The 20,154-nt window shown below is 36.7% G+C and overlaps 1 protein-coding gene across 1 annotated transcript in view; it reads right to left on the bottom strand.

Moving 5' to 3' along the window:
* Window positions 1-14,315, bottom strand: part of DSG1 (desmoglein 1) — a 38,864-nt gene extending 24,549 nt beyond the window's left edge. Inside the window, exons 1-5 of the mRNA XM_052660479.1 lie at window positions 14,268-14,315; window positions 5,464-5,499; window positions 5,073-5,204; window positions 3,713-3,868; window positions 1,421-1,565 (exon numbers count right to left, since the gene is read on the bottom strand). Coding sequence (XP_052516439.1) covers window positions 1,421-1,565; window positions 3,713-3,868; window positions 5,073-5,204; window positions 5,464-5,499; window positions 14,268-14,315 — 517 coding nt within the window. The remainder of the gene's footprint in view (window positions 1-1,420; window positions 1,566-3,712; window positions 3,869-5,072; window positions 5,205-5,463; window positions 5,500-14,267) is intronic.
* Window positions 14,316-20,154: the final 5,839 nt, after the last annotated feature.

Below are 20,154 nucleotides of genomic sequence, written 5' to 3' on the forward strand. Positions count from 1 at the left end.
CTCCAGTGTTCTTGTCTGGAGAATCCTAGGGAAAGGGGAGCCTGGTGGGCTGCCGTCTATGGGGTCGCACAGAGTCAGACACGACTGAAGCAACTTAGCAGCAGCAGCAGCAGCAGCAGCATACTGCTTAAAAGTACTATGGTAAGTTGAAGTTTTGAATTTAAATGAGACAGTATCTCTGGTGTTTTTTGATATATTTAGGACAATCTTCAGTGGTAACCTAAGAAGTTAATACACTATCTGCACAAGTGATTGAATATTTGGCAGTTAAAATATTGCTTTTAACAGTAATCCACAAGGAAGTAATTGCACGTTTAGATTGTGAAAGCTCTTGAGAGTAAATACTGGATCTAGTTTCTAGATTTTCTGGTTCCCTTCCACTGGCATCTCTTGAGATGGTCACCTTTAAATCCACATGGAGGACCAAACAGGATTAGATTTAAAATACATTTCAAATACATAAAATGGGTGATTTGACTAAAAAGCAAACAAAACGTATATTTATTAACATGAAGGGAGAAATGCTTGTTTTGTATTTAGTGAAAGTTAGTCATGTCTGACTGTTTGCGACCCCATGGACTATAGGCTCCTCCGTCCATGAAATTCTCCAGGCAAGAATACTGGAGTGGGGAGCCGTTCCCTTCTCCAGCGGATCTTCCCAACCCAGGGATCAAACCCAGGTCTCCCGCATTGTAGGCATTTTGTTTTTCTTTGCTGTCAAAAAAAGCTCTTGAAGATTATGAACACCAAATAGATTGTCTAGAGGTGATTTCTGTGAGTTAAAGTAGTTAAATTTTTTTTAAAAAGCAATATGAATAGAAGCGAATGAGATTCCCCTTTAAGTAGTCAGTGTGTGTGTGTGTGTTAGTCACTCAGTCGTATCTGACTCTTTGCGACCCCATGAACTGTAGCCTGCTAGGCTCCTCTGGCTATGGAATTTTCCAGTCAAGAATACTGGAGTGGGTAGCCATTCCCTTCTCCAGGGGATCTTCCCTACCCTGGGGCTGAACCCAGGTCTCCTGCATTGCAGGCAGATTCTTTTCCCTTTGAGCCACCATGGAAACCCTCAAAAGTAGTCAGACTGGGAGGCTAAATTCTCTGCACAGTGCCTCTGTCATCACTGTGCAAAACACTTTGGGAATTTTTCCTTAGGAATCTACTACAGAGGTGGTGTGTGAGCAAATTCCTCCCATTTCTTTAGCGTTGCTTCTTGTGTATGACAGCTGGAGCTGCTTCCGTGGTTGAAGGGAAAGCCATCATGGAGCCTTCCTCATGCCCTCCTGTTCTACATGCTTCTCCAAACTTATCTTTCACATTTGTGGTGTGGTATCTTGACAGAGTTTAGCCTCTAGATGCCTGACTGTTAAGAATGATCTGGAAACCCAATAGTCTTGTTTACTTAATAAAGTAGAATACTTACTTGCATTAGAATTTTCTTCTATTTCTCCTACAAAAGTAGACATAGAAAATACTGGAGGGTTGTCATTTATATCCAAAACCCTGACTCTAAGCTCAAGAGGTTTCTCTAAATCTTGGCCCAGTGAATTCAGAGCCCGACAATAGATCTAGGAGAGAAAAGAGGAATAATTACATGGTGCAACCCATAATTATTAAGTTCTCGCTTTCTCTGAGCATTATGCTTAGGTATTGTGGGAAACTAAAAGGACAGTGAGACATATGATTTCCTACTCAAAGATAGGCACAAGCAGTACTTACAAGGGGAGGCAAACACAAAGTCAAAATCCCATTCGAGAAAAGGTAACATGATAAGTTATATAAAGGAAGAACAAAATAGCTATGACTTCATAGGAGGATGTAATGATTGAGAGATCTTCAAAGAAAATTTCAACAGGTGAAGCAGACAGTTGACAGAGTGTTCCAAGAAAAAGGATTCATGTGAGGAAGGAAGTGAAGTGGCAAAAACTCATTGCTTGGAATTAGGAATAGGGGTTATGGGGTTTGAGAATATGACAAAGGAGAGTCACACAGGGGCTTCAAAATATAGCATTCATAGGATAAGTGGTAGCTATGTGGGCGTTTATATTATTATTATTTGTTTTTGTTGTTCATTCATTCAGTCGTGTCTGACTCTTTGTGGCCCCATGGGCTGCAGCACACCAGCTTTACTTATTGGGTGTTACATAAGTGTTATGTGTACTATTTTGCCTATTTGATATACAGTAAGTCCCCTACATATGAACCTTCAAGTTGCAAACTTTCAAAGATGCAAATGTATTATAAATCTATTCCAGTACAGTACCATATAGCCAATTGTATTAGTTGGGTACCTAGGCTAACTTTGCAGGACTTACGAATGCGCTCCCAGAACAAAACTCATTGGTATATAGGGAACTTACTGTGCGTGTGTGCATGCTCAGTCACTTCAGTCGTGTCCAACTCTTTGTGACCCTATGGACTGTAGCCCACTGGGCTCCTCTGTCCATGGGATTGTCCAGGCAAGAATACTGGAGCTGGGTTGCCATGCCCTCCGCCAGGGAATCTTCCTGACCCAGGGATCAAATCTGCCTCTCTTACCTCTCCTACAGTGGCAGGTGGTTCTTTACCACTACCGCTATGTGGGAAGCCCAGGGAACTTACTGTGTTTCATACAAAAATGCATGTGTTTCAAGAGAAGCTAATAGGCTGGCATGTTGATTTAGACTTTTCAGGGAAACATTGTGGGAGACAAGGCAGGAATACCGATATGGAATAGAAGACTAAGGAATTAAAGCAGTTTGAGGCATACAGACAAGCAGTATGAGTGAAAACCTGTAGGCATAGATTACTATTTGAAGACATTTTGGAAAATTATAGGGTTTGAATTGGAGAGGTTACAAAATCAAAGAAAGATATTAAAATTTCTCTATTTTTGTTTTTACGGTATTAACAAGTGTTGACCCTAGTGATAGATGGAAATTGATTAGCAGCCAACGGAGCAGTCAGAAGAGAGATGAAAAAACAAAGTAGATTGAGTAAGGTTCTTGGACAGGTAATTATGGGAAAATAGCTAGCTCTTGTGATAAGTCATTGGGAAAAAGCAGAAAATCGATCCTTTTTTTGGATTTAATTCAGAACATTTCTGAACTGGAGGAGAGAGAATTAATTATGGGAGTTTGTGATGGAAGGCCTCAGACTTTTTAATGAAGTGGGTCATCAGGTCAACTGCGTAAAGTGGAAATGAGGTTGAGAGTTTGAAGTTTTGTCACAGCGACTGTAAAGAATAGAGGGAGATTCATTAAGGGTGAGTAACAGTGACTGTGAAGAATAGAGTGAGATTCGTTAAGGGTGAGTTAAAGTTTCTCCAGGGCACATTCTGAGCTCAGGGGAGTCGAGCAATATGAATTTATCATCAAGTACGTTCACTCAGGAAAGGCTCCATCTGGAGTTCCAGAAATCATCATTTGGCATTGGAGTTAAGAGGAACTGATATTTTCAACTGAATTAAAGATAAAGAAGTAAGTTAGGCACTTGCTCTTCTTGACGAACATTTAGCTTAACACGGGAACTGACGAGAGGTTAGCCCTTTGGCTAAGGCTGTTAAGCTAACACTCCTCCTTCTCTTAATCTTTTGTTTCTGGGCATTGGATGCTCATGAAATAAGAGACAACCACAAACGCCCAATATTGAGACTCTTGAAATCAAATACATATGATCTGAACTTAAGATATTTCAAAAGTAATATAGGCCTGAACATACATATCCATGCACTTACAATGAAAAAAGGGGTGACCTCTCGATCGACTATGGATGTTATATTAATTTCACCAGTTTTTTGATTAATAACAAAGATTCCATAAGGTGGTTGATCAATTCCTACTCCAGAGATGCGGTATGTGACTTGCTGGTTTGCAGCACAGTCTGAGTGAATCTGCAAAGAGAGCACAGGTGAAAACCTTACAGAGAGGAAATCAAAAGTGCGACTGTTTGATGTAATAACTGTTGAATGTGAGTTATCCTGTTATCTTTTGAGAAATGTTGGAAATAGGAGTTATTTTCCTAGATAAGTGGAATAATTACAGTTCTAGTATTTTCAGCAGTACATGACAATGTAATAAAAGAAATTCAATTTTAGTTTCTACCAAATAAGAAAAAAGTAAAATATCACTCTCATAAATCTAAATCTGTGTAGTTCTCATTCATGCATTCACTCATTCAACATTTAAAATGGATCATATTATTTTTAATGTCTGTGCTAATGTTGAGGCCAGTAGGAAACTCCTTACCTTCTTAAGGAGTTTCTCAATGTTATTATATAACTTTGATCTTCTGATTAAATGTTTTTTTAAATGTAAGGTTTTTGAAGAAAGTTTTAAGTGGATTTATGTAGGTGACAAGAGAGAGTTATCCAACTCTAGTGTAGAAGGTTTTAATTCTGAAAATAGGAAGTTGTATTAGCAGAAAAATCAGAGACCACCCCAGATAAATTTTATGGAAACCAGGGATCTCTTTGAGATTAAAAAATATATGATTATAAGCAATCTTATGGGGGAATCTCTGTGTAAATCTGTGTATATATATATATATATATATATATATGTGTGTGTGTTTGTATGTGTGAATCTGTGTGTGGAGATGTTTCCGTGTGTGTGTATGTGCACATGTGCATGTGACTGGGTGTTTACTAAAGGAAAATAAGGGAAAACGAAGGGAAAAGAGAATGTGAAAGAGGGTACATTGTGAATGTTCATAGAAAGCTAAAAGTAGAAAGTCAATTCTAAGAGATTATGAGGCAGAAAGAGCACGCATTTAAATGGTTCCTGTGAATGTGCTGAGCATTAAATTCATTGTTTAAATCACTGTATTTTTTCATCTAGAGTTTAGGGTGACACATGATTGTGTATATTAATTTCATTAATGTTATGAGTCAGTGTTCAACTGTCTACCCAAGTGGATAAATTTCTTAATTTACACTTTTGATGGCTTCAATTTTTATAATCTGAATAGCTATAGTTTGTTCTGAATCATAACTTCTCAGTGAGATATGCTCATAAAATATTTCAAAGATAGGTTCTTTTGAAAATTTAACTCTGTCTGTTATGATTTTCGGTTTTTGCTTTGGGGTTGATACTTACTTTGGCGATCGGATTCCTCTTTGAGTTGTCCTCACCTTCACGGCAGGCTGCAGCGAACTTGATCCACTCACGCTTTTGCCTCCTGATGGAATGCCACTTGATGGTGCCATTTTTAGTGTTATAATCTCTGACCTTGGGTGGGCAGGACAAAGTAATAGTATCTATTAACTTTTATTCATAATTCACATTCCACTGGAGATTTTAGAGGTCAGGGCAGTGTCAGAAAGAGAGGATGTTTAGTAGGAATAATTGGTAATTTTGATAATCCATTAATTTTAGCAAAACATTAACTTTACTTATAAAGGATAAATTTTCATTGAAAAATACATTACTTCTCCCAAACTATTTTTTTTACTTTCAGTTTGGAAAAAATTAATTTGCTATATATTACCTGGATTCTAAAGTCGCTGTTAACTTCCAGCACCACCTATAAAAAATAAGATAATCATAATAGTTAATTTTTAATTGAATGCTCTACAATTCATGCTATCCCATTGCTTAAAAAAAAAATTAAACAGTCTTGTGGGTCATTAGCAGGTGGATTTGGTTTCTCTCTCAAGGTCTGAGGACAATACTAAGGATTCTTTTATGTTTGGTTTTTACCTTTAAATTTTGCTCTTCTTTTCATTACTTTTTATTGTTAACTTTTTTTTCATTCTTAGCCTGTACAGATACTTGTAATCATATGAGCTAGGATATTTGAAACTAGAACCCAGGGAGAATGAGGGCTGGAAACTCAAGATCTCTTAGTAAATCTTATGCCTGAAGAGTTGAAAGCACTTGGATGGTATTTAGTGATTTCAATAGTATGTAATGATACTAACATATTTGACTATAGTTTTGGGATCTGACTAGCCACAGATGGAAATAGAAAAGAAAATCTGAAGTAAAGAAAGCATGTAGAGCAGAAAATATCTGGAAAACTTTGGAATGTTTGCTTTTTCACAGTCCAGTTCTAGATGGAAGATTTTCGAGTATTCTTGAAAATCTGAAGATGATAAATCTTTAATTTGCTTTGAAATATGAGATCAAAACAATTTTCTTCATGTAAAAATGAGTTCATATTTGATGTTTTATTGCTGGCACTAAACAAAACAGATGATATAAATGCATCCTTCCACAGCAATGAAAATAAATTATAAGACTGTAAGGACAAATTGCTGTGTAAGCAACTTTCATTAATCTTTCCTCCTGCATTGGACAATTTCCCTGTCAGATAAATGAAGTAGTCAAACAGAACTCTCCCTAGTTTCAGCTCTAGCCTTGATCTTTATATATGATTTGTAAAATTATACATATAATTTAAATTATTTTTTTCTAAAGACAAAGGCACTTCTAAAAATATACACATATATTAAGTCTACTCTATCAATATACTAAAGACATTGTAAAATATCTAAAAATTAAGTGTGGATTTGAAGGATTTGTTTACATTCGTTAAATTTAACTTAGAATTAGTTAAAGATGGTATAAATTCTTAGTTTTTATTCACCCCTAAATAAGAAAATTTTAACTTCTGTTTTTTTTTCAGAATTGCTAATTATGAAAGCTGTTATCATAGTTAGACTTTATCTGGACCACTAATAAAAGAAAATTATAGTTTGTATTTTTAAAAATACTAATAATAGTAATTTCAAAATGTAATAATTACTTTTTATAGTCACTTTCAATTTTACCCTTAAATAAAAATAAAATTTTAGTCTCCAAGTACATATTTTTAAAAAATTTCCATAATTCATGATGGTTAATATCAGTAGTATAAAAAGATTATGTTTTTATTTTATTTTATCATGGTATCAAATATTAATCATTATCATTAATCACCATTACAATTTACTGGATGATAACTAAGTATTGGAAAATGTGTTTAGAGAAATCCATGCACTCAATCTTCAGTAGTATATGTGGTCAATACTATAATTCTTTCCACTTTAAAGATGAAGAAATTGAGGTTTGGATATTAATTTAGGGCTAAATACAAAAGCATCTGCCTGCCAATGCAGGAGACTCAGGAGACAGGGGTTTGATCCCTGGGTTGGGAAGATCCCTGGAGGAGGAAATGGCAACCCACTTCAGTATTCTTGCCTGGAAGATCCCATGGAGAGAGGAGCCTGGCTGGGTCACAAAGAGTTGGACGTGACTGAGTGACTGAGCACATACTCACAGTCCAAAACAATTCAGCCTGAATTTGTGTTTGTGGTATGTGTAATATAAGATGGCTTATTCCAAGTAAATTTCTAAGTAAAATATACTATGAAGAATTGACATTATCCTTCCCTGGTGGCTCAGACGGTAAAGCACCTTGCTTACAATGCGGGAGACCTGGGTTCGATCCCTGGGTAGAGAAGATCCTCTGGAGAAGGAAATGGCAACCCACTTCAGTACTCTTGCCTGGAAAATCCCATGGACAGAGGAGCATGGTGGGCTATAGTCCATGGGGTTGCAAAGAGTCGGACACGACTGAGCGACTTCACTTTCAATTGACATTATTACAACTTTGAGAATTCAAAATAATTCTGATTTTAATCTAATCTCATAATATCCTTATGAATTATTAACAAGAATGCTTATATACAATAATAACAGCTATAACAGTAATGCTATGCGTGGGGTAGGAGGGGAAAGAAAAATAAATGACCCAAATCGTCCAAGTTACTTTGGGCAAGTAACTGAATTGTTATTGTAGAGTCCCTCTTGGGCACTGAATTGAAATGATGGTAATGCAGGTATGTGTTTCTTGCTACCTGTGAACTCATGAACACTTTTTCCTCTAATTTGTAGGTGTGGAACTGGGGAGTGGGGGTATCTTATTTGTCTGGGAGCCATTTCTTCATAGTTACAGAATTGTGTATGCATCTGTTATCTGTCTTGCGCTTCCCTTACCACACCGAAGTGTCAGTGCTTGCTGTTTGTTTTGGAGAGCTATGCCAGATGACTAAGAAACCTTCCAACTTTATGAAGCTGGGTCATTCTTTTTCCCATGAGTAGCAACTCAGGCAGAAGACCAAGCAAGTTGCACCATACAGTCAGGCTGTCAACTGGATTAGTAATTAAAAAACTGCCAAGTCTGCTTAAAATTATGTTTCGTTAACATAATCTTACTGTGATTTGCTCAAAGTCCAGAAAAAAAAAAAAAAACCAACTCTGAAATAGTCATTCTTGGACTTTCAAAGGCAAAATAATGAAATAAACAAAGTACTTCATAGGATCAGAGAACTTTCAGTGTACTTGCTGAATTCTCTTAGTTTAGTTTTCTCATTTGTGAAATGACAGGGATAGACTAAATTATATACAGTTACCTTTTCCATTCTAACAATAAATCTCTGCATGCAGTAGGAGAATATTGAAATTTTTTGATCTTGGGAAAGGCATGATAAAATTGTGGGTTTAAAAGATTACTCCAACCACAGGGAAGAGGCAGTGATTACAGGCCACCAGCAGCGAGTGTTTTACATCAAATTAGGCTGGAGATGCAGAGCTGAACGGGAACAGTGGGAACAGACCAGAAAAGATTAAGGGAGAGATACTGCATGGGTGAAACTGACAGGGCTTGAGAACCAATGGGACGTGGGAGTCAAGAGAGGGAAGAATTTCAGGTGATGGCAGTTTTAAACAGGCAGATCAGGAGCAAGGGCATAGCAGAATTCAGCAGGTTAGAACACGGCAAGTTTAAGATGCCAGAGAAGGGCCTGGGTGAAGAGGCTTAGCTATTTGAAAAACACATCAGCTCCATGAACAGTGATGCTTCAGGCCTGATATACGGAGGAATAACTGCTCAGTTTGCTTAGTTGAAATCATGGGAGAATTTGAAATCCCTCAAGAATACAGCCAAGAAACAGCCTGGGGATGAGAATGAAACATGGGAATTCCTACATTTATGTAGCTGGGAACAATGACGAAAAATAAGAAATGAAAAGGAGAAAAAGAAGTTTCTGAAAAAACAGGAAGAAAATGTCATGCAAAATCAAGGATGTCAAAGGAAGGGAAAACTGAAAGACAGATGGGGTGTGAACCATATCAGATGATATAAAATAGCTGAGCAGAGTGATTCCTGAAGAAATCTGAGGTTTTCTAGGACTTTGAATAGGATGCTTTCAGTTGGACAGAACAGGCTCTTTCTGACTGAAAGGAATTGGGGAATAAGATAGAGGGGAAAAGGACATGAAAATGGTCACTTTCCCAAGGAATTTGGTGATCAAAAAAAAAAAATCAGAAAGGTGATAGTAGAATTAAATTACTAATAGTGTGCAAGGAAATATTTTTGGAGAGGGAGACATGTGTTGGAGATGAAAGTCACTTGGTTGGAGAGGGAAGTTGAAGGACACTATCCTGAATAATTTAGACTTTGTCTCTAGAACAAGGATAAGGTTATTTGGGGGAAACTAGAGGACTAGTTTGGATTATGAGATGTGTTGGGGATGTGTTCTGTGGAGACCATGATGGAGATGCACTTAGGTATGAAGACTGGTCAAGCTGAGTACATCTCAGCTCTTTTGCCCACTGGATATGGGTGTTGGGGTGAGTCACTTAGCCATTCAGTGCCTCAGTTTCCTCCTCTGTATATGAGACTAAACCCTTTTCCAATTAAAATATTCTAAGAAAGCAGTGAATGATTCACTTAAAACACATCCTCAATGAACCCTCCCTGCATCTCTATTTTAGGAGCCAATCCATATATATATAAAATTTTTTAAAGCCACAAAACACAAAGTTGCATGCTAATATCAATGATTCTAATTAAGCTCATTTTTTTTTTCTTTTGACATTGAGGTTTACATTTCTTTACATATAGTAAAAATGGTCTTGAAAGTAATAAGTAGTCAGGACAACTTCTTGCATTTAATAATTGTATTAACCTTCAACAGTCACATGACAGTTTTTAAAGCATTACATTTTGTGTCTAACTGTTATGTATATCATAAGAATGAACCTGAGATAAAGCCAAAATATGATAGATGGATTCTTTTTAAAAAAACCTTCTGTTTTGTCTTTCCTTTGTGTTACTTGGACCATAGCTGGAGTTGACAGCATGTTGGTAGGTCATTCTTCTTATCTGTTGATTGGTTTATTTATTTCTTTGACAAATACATATCAGATGTGTGTAACCAGGGCTTTATTATTAAGACTTTTGAAGGACTTAAGCCCTAAAAATATTATGGCAAGCCTTAGATAAAATATAAATGTATACTGCATCATGAAAGTAACAGGAAAATTCGCTGTGGCTGTTTTCATGTGTAATACCCTCATGATTATTGGGAGTGTGTATGTGAGGGGGAATAGAAACCACCCCAAAATTCCCCATTTACCTCTTTTATTCCCTATTTACCTTTTCTTTGTGAATTAGATGTTTACTGAGCAGTCTCACACAGGTGCAAGGCACTATGAAGGATACAGAAGTGACTTGGACACAGAACCTGCTCTCTAATAACTTACAGCCAGGTAGTTTTATGAGCAGCAGGCAGTCCTTAATTTGTGAAGCTGTGGTTGTTTATTAGCCAAGGGTGTGCTCTGTGCTTGTAGACCAACTGAGATCAGCAACTGGTGGCATTTAAACCACTTTGACTTGCCTAAGTCCATTAGAGGACATTGCATGCCAGGCATAGCCAGCAAGAATGACATGACCCAGCGCTCTGGAAGAAGGCCCCCTCACTGTGGGGAGCACAGTAAGTCTAACTGCTGTACCAAGTGTGCATCCTGCTTCGAGTGTCAGGCCAGTGCCTGTTAGGACACGGAGGTAGCCAACAACCACGTTCTTGAAAAATGTGTAGCAGACGAATTATCAGAAATAAAGTGCTCTGGGAATAGACAGTGTTATTTTTCTAGATTCATGAGCCTTGTTAAGTAGGTGAATCTTGTCCTTTAGCAGCCACGTCATCAGATTTATCCAGTTAGCATTTCCTAGTTCTTTAGGTTTTTCTATTGCCTTAATCAGACACAGCAAATGATTTTATTCTGTAGCAACTCAAACCAATTAAATGATGACAGATTTGTACTCTTTATTTTCATAAATGTGAAAGAACAGGCCGATCTTAAATCTGCTGTGAAATTCCAAAGCTTTTAAGAGCATCATGATTTTGCTTAAATACAATTTATACATTTGACTTAACAGGTGAACAGAAAGGCCGCTTCCATCTTCTAGAAAATACTTTACTGAAACTCTGATATCTGTAATATGTATCACTATAATAGGAGCGCGAGAAAGCATAGATCCCTCCCTTTGGTTCTCTTCTGTTGTATCTGTACTAGTTCATTAGTTCTTCTCTTGCTTTAGGCATCAATGAACACAATTATGGAAATTTAAGATTCTGGTTCACATAAGTTGATGAACTATGTAATAAAGTATATATTATAGTCCGTGTATTTTAGCCCTGGGCTTGAGAAATACTCCAAATAAAACCTGCTTATATACTTAATAATTTCAGCTAAGTTCAAACTGTGGAATTAGTTTATCTGGTGGTCAGAATAAGTTTTTTTTTTAAGAGAAGTATTAACCATGGAAAGAGGAGAAGCGAGGCTGGCATGATCAACTGAAGAAATCTATCATTCTTGGTAGTAAAGATAGGTTTATTTGTTCTTTGTATGCTGCAGACGTTGACTTTTATAGGAAAAGACACCTTGATATCTGTATTGATTTGAGTTGGTCGATTGGACCTGGTGAAGTTGCAGTGAGTTTCAGAAATCAATAGAACTATAAAATTCTACTGGTTCTACTTTGCTTTTTTCACAGTCACCATGCCATCCCTTATACCACAGTTATAGCCACTTACAAAGATTTCTTATATTTGATACAAAGTTAACTTTGTTTTCTGGTGTAGAACTCATTCTAACCTTCCCCAGCCCCCTGCTAACCACCCATATACACAACAATCTCATGGAAACAAAAAGAAAGAAAAATAAAAATAAATGTAGCATTAATAACATTTCTTTGGCCTGCAATGTTATAACAGCTGTAAGCTAGTGTCTGTTCAGGCACCTTGCCTAGATAATGGAATAGTCCTGTGGCAAGCTTGGCCTCCATAAGAAGTTTCTTCCGCTTTATTCTCCCTGATCTAACCCTCTAATTTGAACAAAGTCTTAAAATTTAAAGGAACATTGAGCAGATTACACAGCATACTTGCAAATACATGGTTGCCCAGCTCTCAGTGGGTTTGCATTAAAGATAGTATCAGTTTAAATGTCTTAAAAGTTTTCAAAATTGCCCAAATATGCTCCTTAATGTAGATTTTCACTTACCAATTTTGAGCAGAGGATATAAAGACTTAGATTTCTTTTTTTAATTGATAAAAGCAAACATTCAGAATAAGGCTAGCAGAAAAGTTTGCTATAGTGATGGTTCACATTCAGAAACAGTATTTTAAAGCAAAAATAGATTGGATAATTCCAAAGGATATTTATCCAGATCATCTGGTAAAATCAGTAGTAGAAATAACTTGTGATTTTTCTAAACCATAGAAAGTGAATTTTTAAAAAAAGTTATGATATTTTAAATGAAAGATTTCAATTCTTTATAAAATAAGTTCTTCACGAAATAATTTCCCTAATGTGTATGAGAAACTTATGATTGATTCCAAAGTAAAATATGGCAAAAAACAAATGATTCACATGCAAACAGGCAAAAACTATCCAGACACAGAAAATAAAGGACGAAGGCCCAGAAATCTCTCTACAAAGAGAGAAAGTTACATGAAAATACATGGTTTTGATAAAATGATATGCTGTACTGAAGAATGACTAGATACAAATGGCTATTTAAAGGAATTTTATAGGGTGCAATTAATTAGAAATAATCATAAAAATTTAAAAAGGCATCTTATAGATTCAATGAAAATACATAAGCATCTGAATAAACTTTAATCAACTGACACTATAATGGACCTGAATTAGATCAAATATATATGAAATTAAAAATAAAAGCATTTTCTTATTTCATAATTAACAAACACTCCTACTTTCAAATGACATACTGTGTGGTACTCATTAATCCCTGCCATGTCCCAAATTATGAAATTCTCAGTATCAAGTCCCTGGAATAAGGCTAGTGTTTGAAGGGTAGTTTGGAACTATATAGCTACCACTTACTGATGCTCATTTATTAATAAATCCACTGGTTATGGCCTCTCAATAAAGTGAATTCAAGTTAACCAGCATATGTTGAATCAAAGATCTCACTTGTTACTATAGACACCCAACAATCCAGTTCAAAAATGAAGCAAGTAGAGACAAATATTCACCACAGCGCTACATCCTGCCAAACTGGAAGACACAATTTACCTGGCATTTGCCTCTTTGTATTATATTAACATTATTGTGAGAGAGACTACAGTTTTCAATTTTTCAACACAAGAGAAGTTGATACAACACACTAATGCTGCACTTAGAAGTCGTCTCTAAAGAGAGAAGACTAATAAAATGTAGGGTTGCAATAATAAAGTATTTTGTTATAGTTTCTCTGACCATCAAACGTACAACTTTTGTCTCATGGTCATTACTGACTTTCCAGTAGTAAGAACCATTATCATAATAATTATACTTATTCCTTAATTATAGCCATTCCTTCACCTACTATGTCATTTATAAATCTCCCATACTGCCATTCTTTTTGAAATTAAATAAATGTTTTAAATAAAATTACAGTTTAGAAGTGTGGGGCTTCTGATATTAGTGATATGAACCCCCAACCACATACAGAACTGATGAGACTGTTTGGGTGGTGAAGCCAGTTACAAACAGCTATGATTTTAATTTGTATGGATCCTATTTTTACATTTTAAAAATTATAGTGAATCTACCAGCAAAGATACCAAAAGTATGGGAAAATGTCTAGATTAAAACCAAGATACGCCTATGAGATTAGTTTACCAAGACCACCTGCAAAAGAGAATTTGAACAACAGAACGCTATTAAGTAGTGATCTGCCTTTCCCAAGTTCAGTGTTTCCCCGGCATGACATGGCAATGACTCCGATGTCAGAGATATGATATGGTGAATTGACACTGATGCACTAATATGATCTTGGAGTCTTCAATTAAGGAGAGAAACACTATTTAAAAATCTAGTCCATAAAAATCACCTTATCATTAGCATAAACTTTTAATGGGTTTAGGTGAGAAATAACACAAAATAACATTTTTCTGAAAGTTCTCCCTTGTTTACCATGAGATCCATGATGGAAACTTTTTAACAGGATTCACTTACCAGAAAAATGAGCAGCACCACAGCTGCTCCGAAGAAGGGCCAGTTCATCGCTGCTGGGTTCTCTTACATCCAAGATCAAGGGAGTTTTGTTTTTTCTTCTCTGTTCTTTCTCTTCCCCCCACTCAGCTGGCGTCTGCTTAAAAATAATTTCTCAGTAGATGTTCTTACATGCAGGCTTTGAGGTGTTTCTGCCTTCTCTGGGAGCAGGTCTGAAGGTACGTATAACCTGTCTAGATCCCCACCCTAAAAACTTGGGCTGGTCTCCCTGAAATGCTTAACAGGATCATCATTGCTCGCAGGTAAAAACTTAGGGACACACCCTCTTTCAGCTGAAAGGCAGCTCTCTGTGAGGCAGGGAAGATTCACCCCTTTATTGAAGGTTTCCAGTGGCAGGCATTTAGAATGATCAGAAGTGTGAAGAGCTGTACAATGGATAGGGGTTTTTCACCCCAGGTTCTATTTATAGGTTGTTCAGCTTCTTCCCGTATTGAAAAGGGAAGTGGAGTCTGAATGTTTATACTATTCAAAGAGGATTATGTGACCCATGTTCATTGCCAGACCTTCAGGTCACAATAGAACATTATAAACTTTCCATTTCAGTGGACATTAGGAAACAGTCATTTTCTGAACTATTTTTAAGAGACAGAAACTCTGCTAATGTTAGGAGTGAGGATTTTTTTTTAAGCATTCGTTCAAACAAACAAAACGTACATACTTACAATTTTACTTACAATTTTAAGGTCCCTTGCGTAAATCACAGTTTCCTTTAAGTGACCAGCCAAAGTCCAGGGATGTCTCTGTTGTTTCTCTAAATGAATATCTTCTTTCCCCAATTATTTCTCTCTTTTTAAGGTTCTGTCCTTTTCAAATGGAGTAAAATAAAATGTAAAATATCACTAGGGAAGATTAAATGTAAACAATCAAAACCACCAATTAAAATCTCAGTGATAATTTAAAAAGTGAGGATCAGAGCCTGAAATACTAATAGAAACACAGAAAGCTGTTTTTCAGGTGAGGTGGGTTAAAAGTCAGTGACGATTCCCAAGCACAGAGCCAAGAATCTGTATAGTGAGCCAATTAGAGCACAGGGTATACACTGGAGAAAAAGCTGCCCACACATGCAAATAGGAAGCTGAATGTAGCCCTGAAGTCTTTGAAAATAAGTAGTGACTGTTGCAGGAAAGCCTTTGGAAGTGTTCTAAGGGTAATCTCCTCTTCACCTGACAATGTCTAGTATAAATATTGTGAGTGGCAGGAAGTCTATGGAGCTAGAAATAGCAGTCTGGAACAAGAGATCTATCTGGTAAGATGTTGATTATGGTCAAAAGGATGTTAAAAATTGTCCCAGAAAGGAAGGGTATCTCTGAGAGTCAGAGGTTCTCTAGAATGCTGTCATTTCACTACAGGTGTGTGGCTAAAAAGGTTACTCCTCAATGGTTTGGAAATGTCATGCTCTTCGTCATGGAGCTTAGAAGGAGGAGATGGGCTGCCTATATTTACTTGAATAAATGGTTAAAAAAAAAGTGAATAAGAATAGTTATGATAGGAATTGGTTGATGTGAATAATTGGATCAACTTTCTCATTAGTCAAGTAGGATAGAATGTATGTATCGACCCATGACTTAGTCTGAGCAATGTATTAGTAGTAAGAAAGTCTGACCACAAATGGCTGAAGACTCACTGGGCATGGGAGATGGAAGGATATACATTTACAAGCCTCCCAGTGGCAAGTGAATGTTCTTTCCACCTTGAATTCTGGGCATGGTGCTAAGATGTACACTGGTCCTCTTCATCCATGGAATGACTCTTCCCCACACCCAACCCTGTCTCCACCCCTAACTCAATGACTTGCTCCACAATCCCAACCAACTGGAGCACGTGTAAGGCAGCAGTGTCTCCAGGAGCCTTCTGGAGAGGAGGTGTGGAAGAACCTGGATGTTGCGGAGCAATGGCTGTCTTAATTGTCATATGAGAACTAGTGACATTAGGTAACAAGTGGAGAAGGGAGGTTATGAATCACCATTCCTCCTCCTTCATCTCCTTCTCTACCTTTTTTTCCCTACTCATTTTAATGTCCTTAAAGCAGTCTTGTTCAATAGACAACTTCCTGAAATGTGGAAATGTTCTCTATCTGGGAGAACACTTGAATCGATTGTGCATCTGTAGATCCATTATGCTAGCCACTAACCATATGTGGCTATTGAGCAATTGAAACAGAACTCAGAAACTAAAATTTTTACTGTAAATTCCAACAACTGCACGAGGCCATTTTTCTTGTTTAGTCGCTAAATTGTGTCTGACTCTTTCATGACCCCATGGACTGTAGCTTGTGAGGCTTCTCTGTCCATGGGATTTCCCAGGCAAGAATACTGAAGTGGGTTGCCATTTCCTTCTCCAAGGAATCTTCCCAACCAACCCAGGGTCGAACCCACGTCTCCTATACTGGCAGGTGAATTTTTTACCACTGAGCCATCAGAGAAGCCCAACCACATACGGCCAGTGGTTACCATATGGCCCCAGTGCCAAGAGGTTAGAGCATCATTGTTTTTATTATCTTCTATCTTATCCTAAGCCTAGTTGCTGTTCTTTATCAATTCAGCTCTTTCTAGTGAAATCTACCCTATTCTTTTTCTCAGTTGAGGGAACTCTAGCTTTCTGCTTTTCCATTCAGCACATTTGATTCTTTTCCTATTATCTCAGTTGCCCAGTCCCTTATATTTGACTCCTTGCTGATCATATTTCCTAATGCCAGTGGGCTGAGAAACTAAAACAGAGGCAACAGCACACAACTCTCGTTTCTGTGGTCATGTTTCCTTAGACATTCCTTCCAGTCCCCTTTTCTGGAACCCTCACCCCACTAAAGCGTAACTGTGCTGTACAATGTTGCTTAACCTTCTTGGTCTCATTTCATCCTGATTCTACTGTGAACAGTGCTCAGGGTGTGCATGTCCATTCCTTCATGGGAATTTGATGAAATCTGGGGTGATTTTTCTGTTTTGTTTTTTTCCTGGTGTTTTCTGGTAAAATGGGCAGATTTTTTCACAAGGATCAAAATTCTTGGGGGAAAGGATTTTGCTCTTTTCTAAGGCATTGCACACCCTAGAATGTCATGTCTACATTTCTGTATTTTTTTCACAGCTTGGAATATTGTAGTGCCCTCTTGAAAGACAAAGTAATCAGCATCTTTCACAGAAGCTGATGGATTCTACTGATCCAGAATTTCTTAAGCCTTATTTAAGCAACTGTTCTATCCCCCTTCGTTTACATGGCACCCATAGGGTGGACACATACATTCCAGAAAAACTCTTTGGAATATGTTTTTATGTTATATGTGAGCCTCTGGTGTCATATATATATCTAAATTACATAATAAACTCTAGAAATTGTTTTAAAAATAGGTGAAAGATATTTTTTAAAATCTTAAAAATGGAGAAGAAATTGAGAGAAATGTTAAGGATAGTAGAACCAAAACCTTTTGTATTTGCCTCTATGTTAGTGTTCCTATGAGAGGTATTGAGTCTAGATCTTGCGCAAGTTGTTTAAAATCAGACTATTCCTCAATGAGTCAAATAAAAAGTCTGGGGGATGGAGGCAGCATTTGATTAAATGAAACTTTTCTTTTTGTGTATAACAGTCAAATGCAATGCCTGATCCTTAGTTGGATTCCTGATATGAACAAGACAACTCTAGAAATAACTTTGGGGATATTTGGAAAAAATTTTTAAATAGACTGTTAAGGAATCATACATTTTATTGGTAATGTATATATTAATAATTTGTTATATTGATTAATTTATATTTATGACTATATTTTATAATCATATAAAATTATACAATTGATGTGTAACTGATACCAATTAGCTAATTATACTTTTATTTCTATGTATTAATATATTTATTGAGGTGTCTTTATTTTTTATTAAATTTATTTAGTTTTAATTGGAGGATATTTACTTTACAATATTGTGCTGGTTTCTGCCATACATCAGCATGAATCAGCGTGGAAGCAGCCTAGATGCCCATCAACAGATGAATGGGTAAAGAAGTTGTGGTACCCATATACAATGGAGTATTACTTGGTCATAAAAAGAACGTATCAGATTCAGTTATAATGAAGTGGATGAACCTAGAGCCTATTATACATAGTGAAGTAGGTCAGAAAGAGAAAAATAAATATCATATATTAATGCATATATATGGAATTTAGGAAGATGGTACTGATGAACCTGTTTGCAGGGCAGCAGTGGAAACACATTGTGGCCACAATTGGGGAAGGAGAGGATGGGATGAATTGGGAAAGTAGCACTGAAAGGTATGTCTTTCTTTTTAAAGATGCATGCTGAATTATGTAGGAACAAAATCTCATGATAACAGAAGTCTTCTTCATGGTAATTCAGCAGTAAAATGGATGAAGTGAATATGGCAAAATGTGAACTGTTAAATCTATGTGATGGCGTGTGGTTTTCTCTGTTTTCTGTATAGTTGAGAATTTTTGTAATAAAATTAAAAATAATGATAGGTAGATATTGGCAAATTACAGCCATGGGCCAAATCTGGCTCACTGCCTTGTTATTTTATTGGGACACAACCATTTTCATCGGCTTATGTATTACCTATGGCTATGTTCCCTAGAACAGCAGAGCTGAGTAGTTATGACAGAGACCATGTAGCCTGCAAAGCCTAAAATAATTACTTTTCTGGCCCTTTATAGAAAAAGTTTGCTGACTCCTGCACCAGATGGATAGATTGTATTTTGTAATACAAAATGTGATTCATTAATACATTAGTTGATTTTAAGAGAATTCAGAAGATTGATCTGGAGATTATGAACAAAAATCAGGAAGACTGAAAATAACTACCAAAATTAAAGCAATTAATCACTGAGGAAAAGATACATCTTTATAATCAAATTATATTTTTAGCTTTTTATTTTGGGAAAGACTTTTTAAATTCACTAAAATAGCCTACAGTCTAACTCTTCTTCCTTTCCTTTAAATCAGATATAAGGAGACTTTTCATTTTTCTCTAGTCAGTTCTAGAATGAGAGTCCAACATCATCACATCTTTATGTGGTTTTCTCTATACATAAAGATTATTCATTAGCAGGGGAATCCTATATGACTCTGAAAACACTGGATTCTACTGAAATATTTTACCCTCAGAGTAGTGAAGATCTCTTCACTATCTTAGCTATTGTCAATACTTTTTTAAAAATTAAAATAAAAAATTTTTTTTTAGTTCTACTGGGTCTTTATTGCTGCTTTCTCTAGTTTCTTTTGTTGTGGAGCAAAGGCTCTAGGTGCGGACTTCAGGAGTTGCAGCACGTGGGCTTCCTGGCTCTAGAGCGTGCAGGCTTCGGTAATTGTGGCATGTGGGTTCAGTCATTCTGCAACACGTGGAATCTTCCCAGACAAGGGATGGAACCCACGTCTCCTGCATTGGCAGGCAGATTCTTTATCCACCGCACCACCAGGGAAGTCCCAAAACTAAAAAAAAAAAAAAAATCTCATTGAACATCCACCGCATGACTGCATATTCAGTATTGTGCCAGGTGGAACTTTGAAAATAAGTTTGAACTCTGTTTTTAAAGATGTCACCAAAAGCTGAGACCCAGCCATGCTCATTGGCTTATGTATTGTCTATGGCTATGTTCCCTGTAGAGCAGCAGAGCTGAGTAGTTATGTAGCCATCACTTAGATTTAACAGTTCACAGTTTGCCATATTCACTTCCTCCATTTTATTGCTGAATTACCATGAAGAAAATTTCTGTCATCATGAGATTTTGTTCCTACATAATTCAGCATGCATCTTTAAAAAGAAAGACATATCTTTCAATGCTACTCTCCCAGTTCATCCCATTCTCTCCATCCCCCACTGTGTCTCCAGT

This window comes from Budorcas taxicolor, chromosome 22 (genome assembly GCF_023091745.1).
Source record: "Budorcas taxicolor isolate Tak-1 chromosome 22, Takin1.1, whole genome shotgun sequence".
In the NCBI taxonomy this organism is placed as follows: domain Eukaryota; kingdom Metazoa; phylum Chordata; class Mammalia; order Artiodactyla; family Bovidae; genus Budorcas; species Budorcas taxicolor.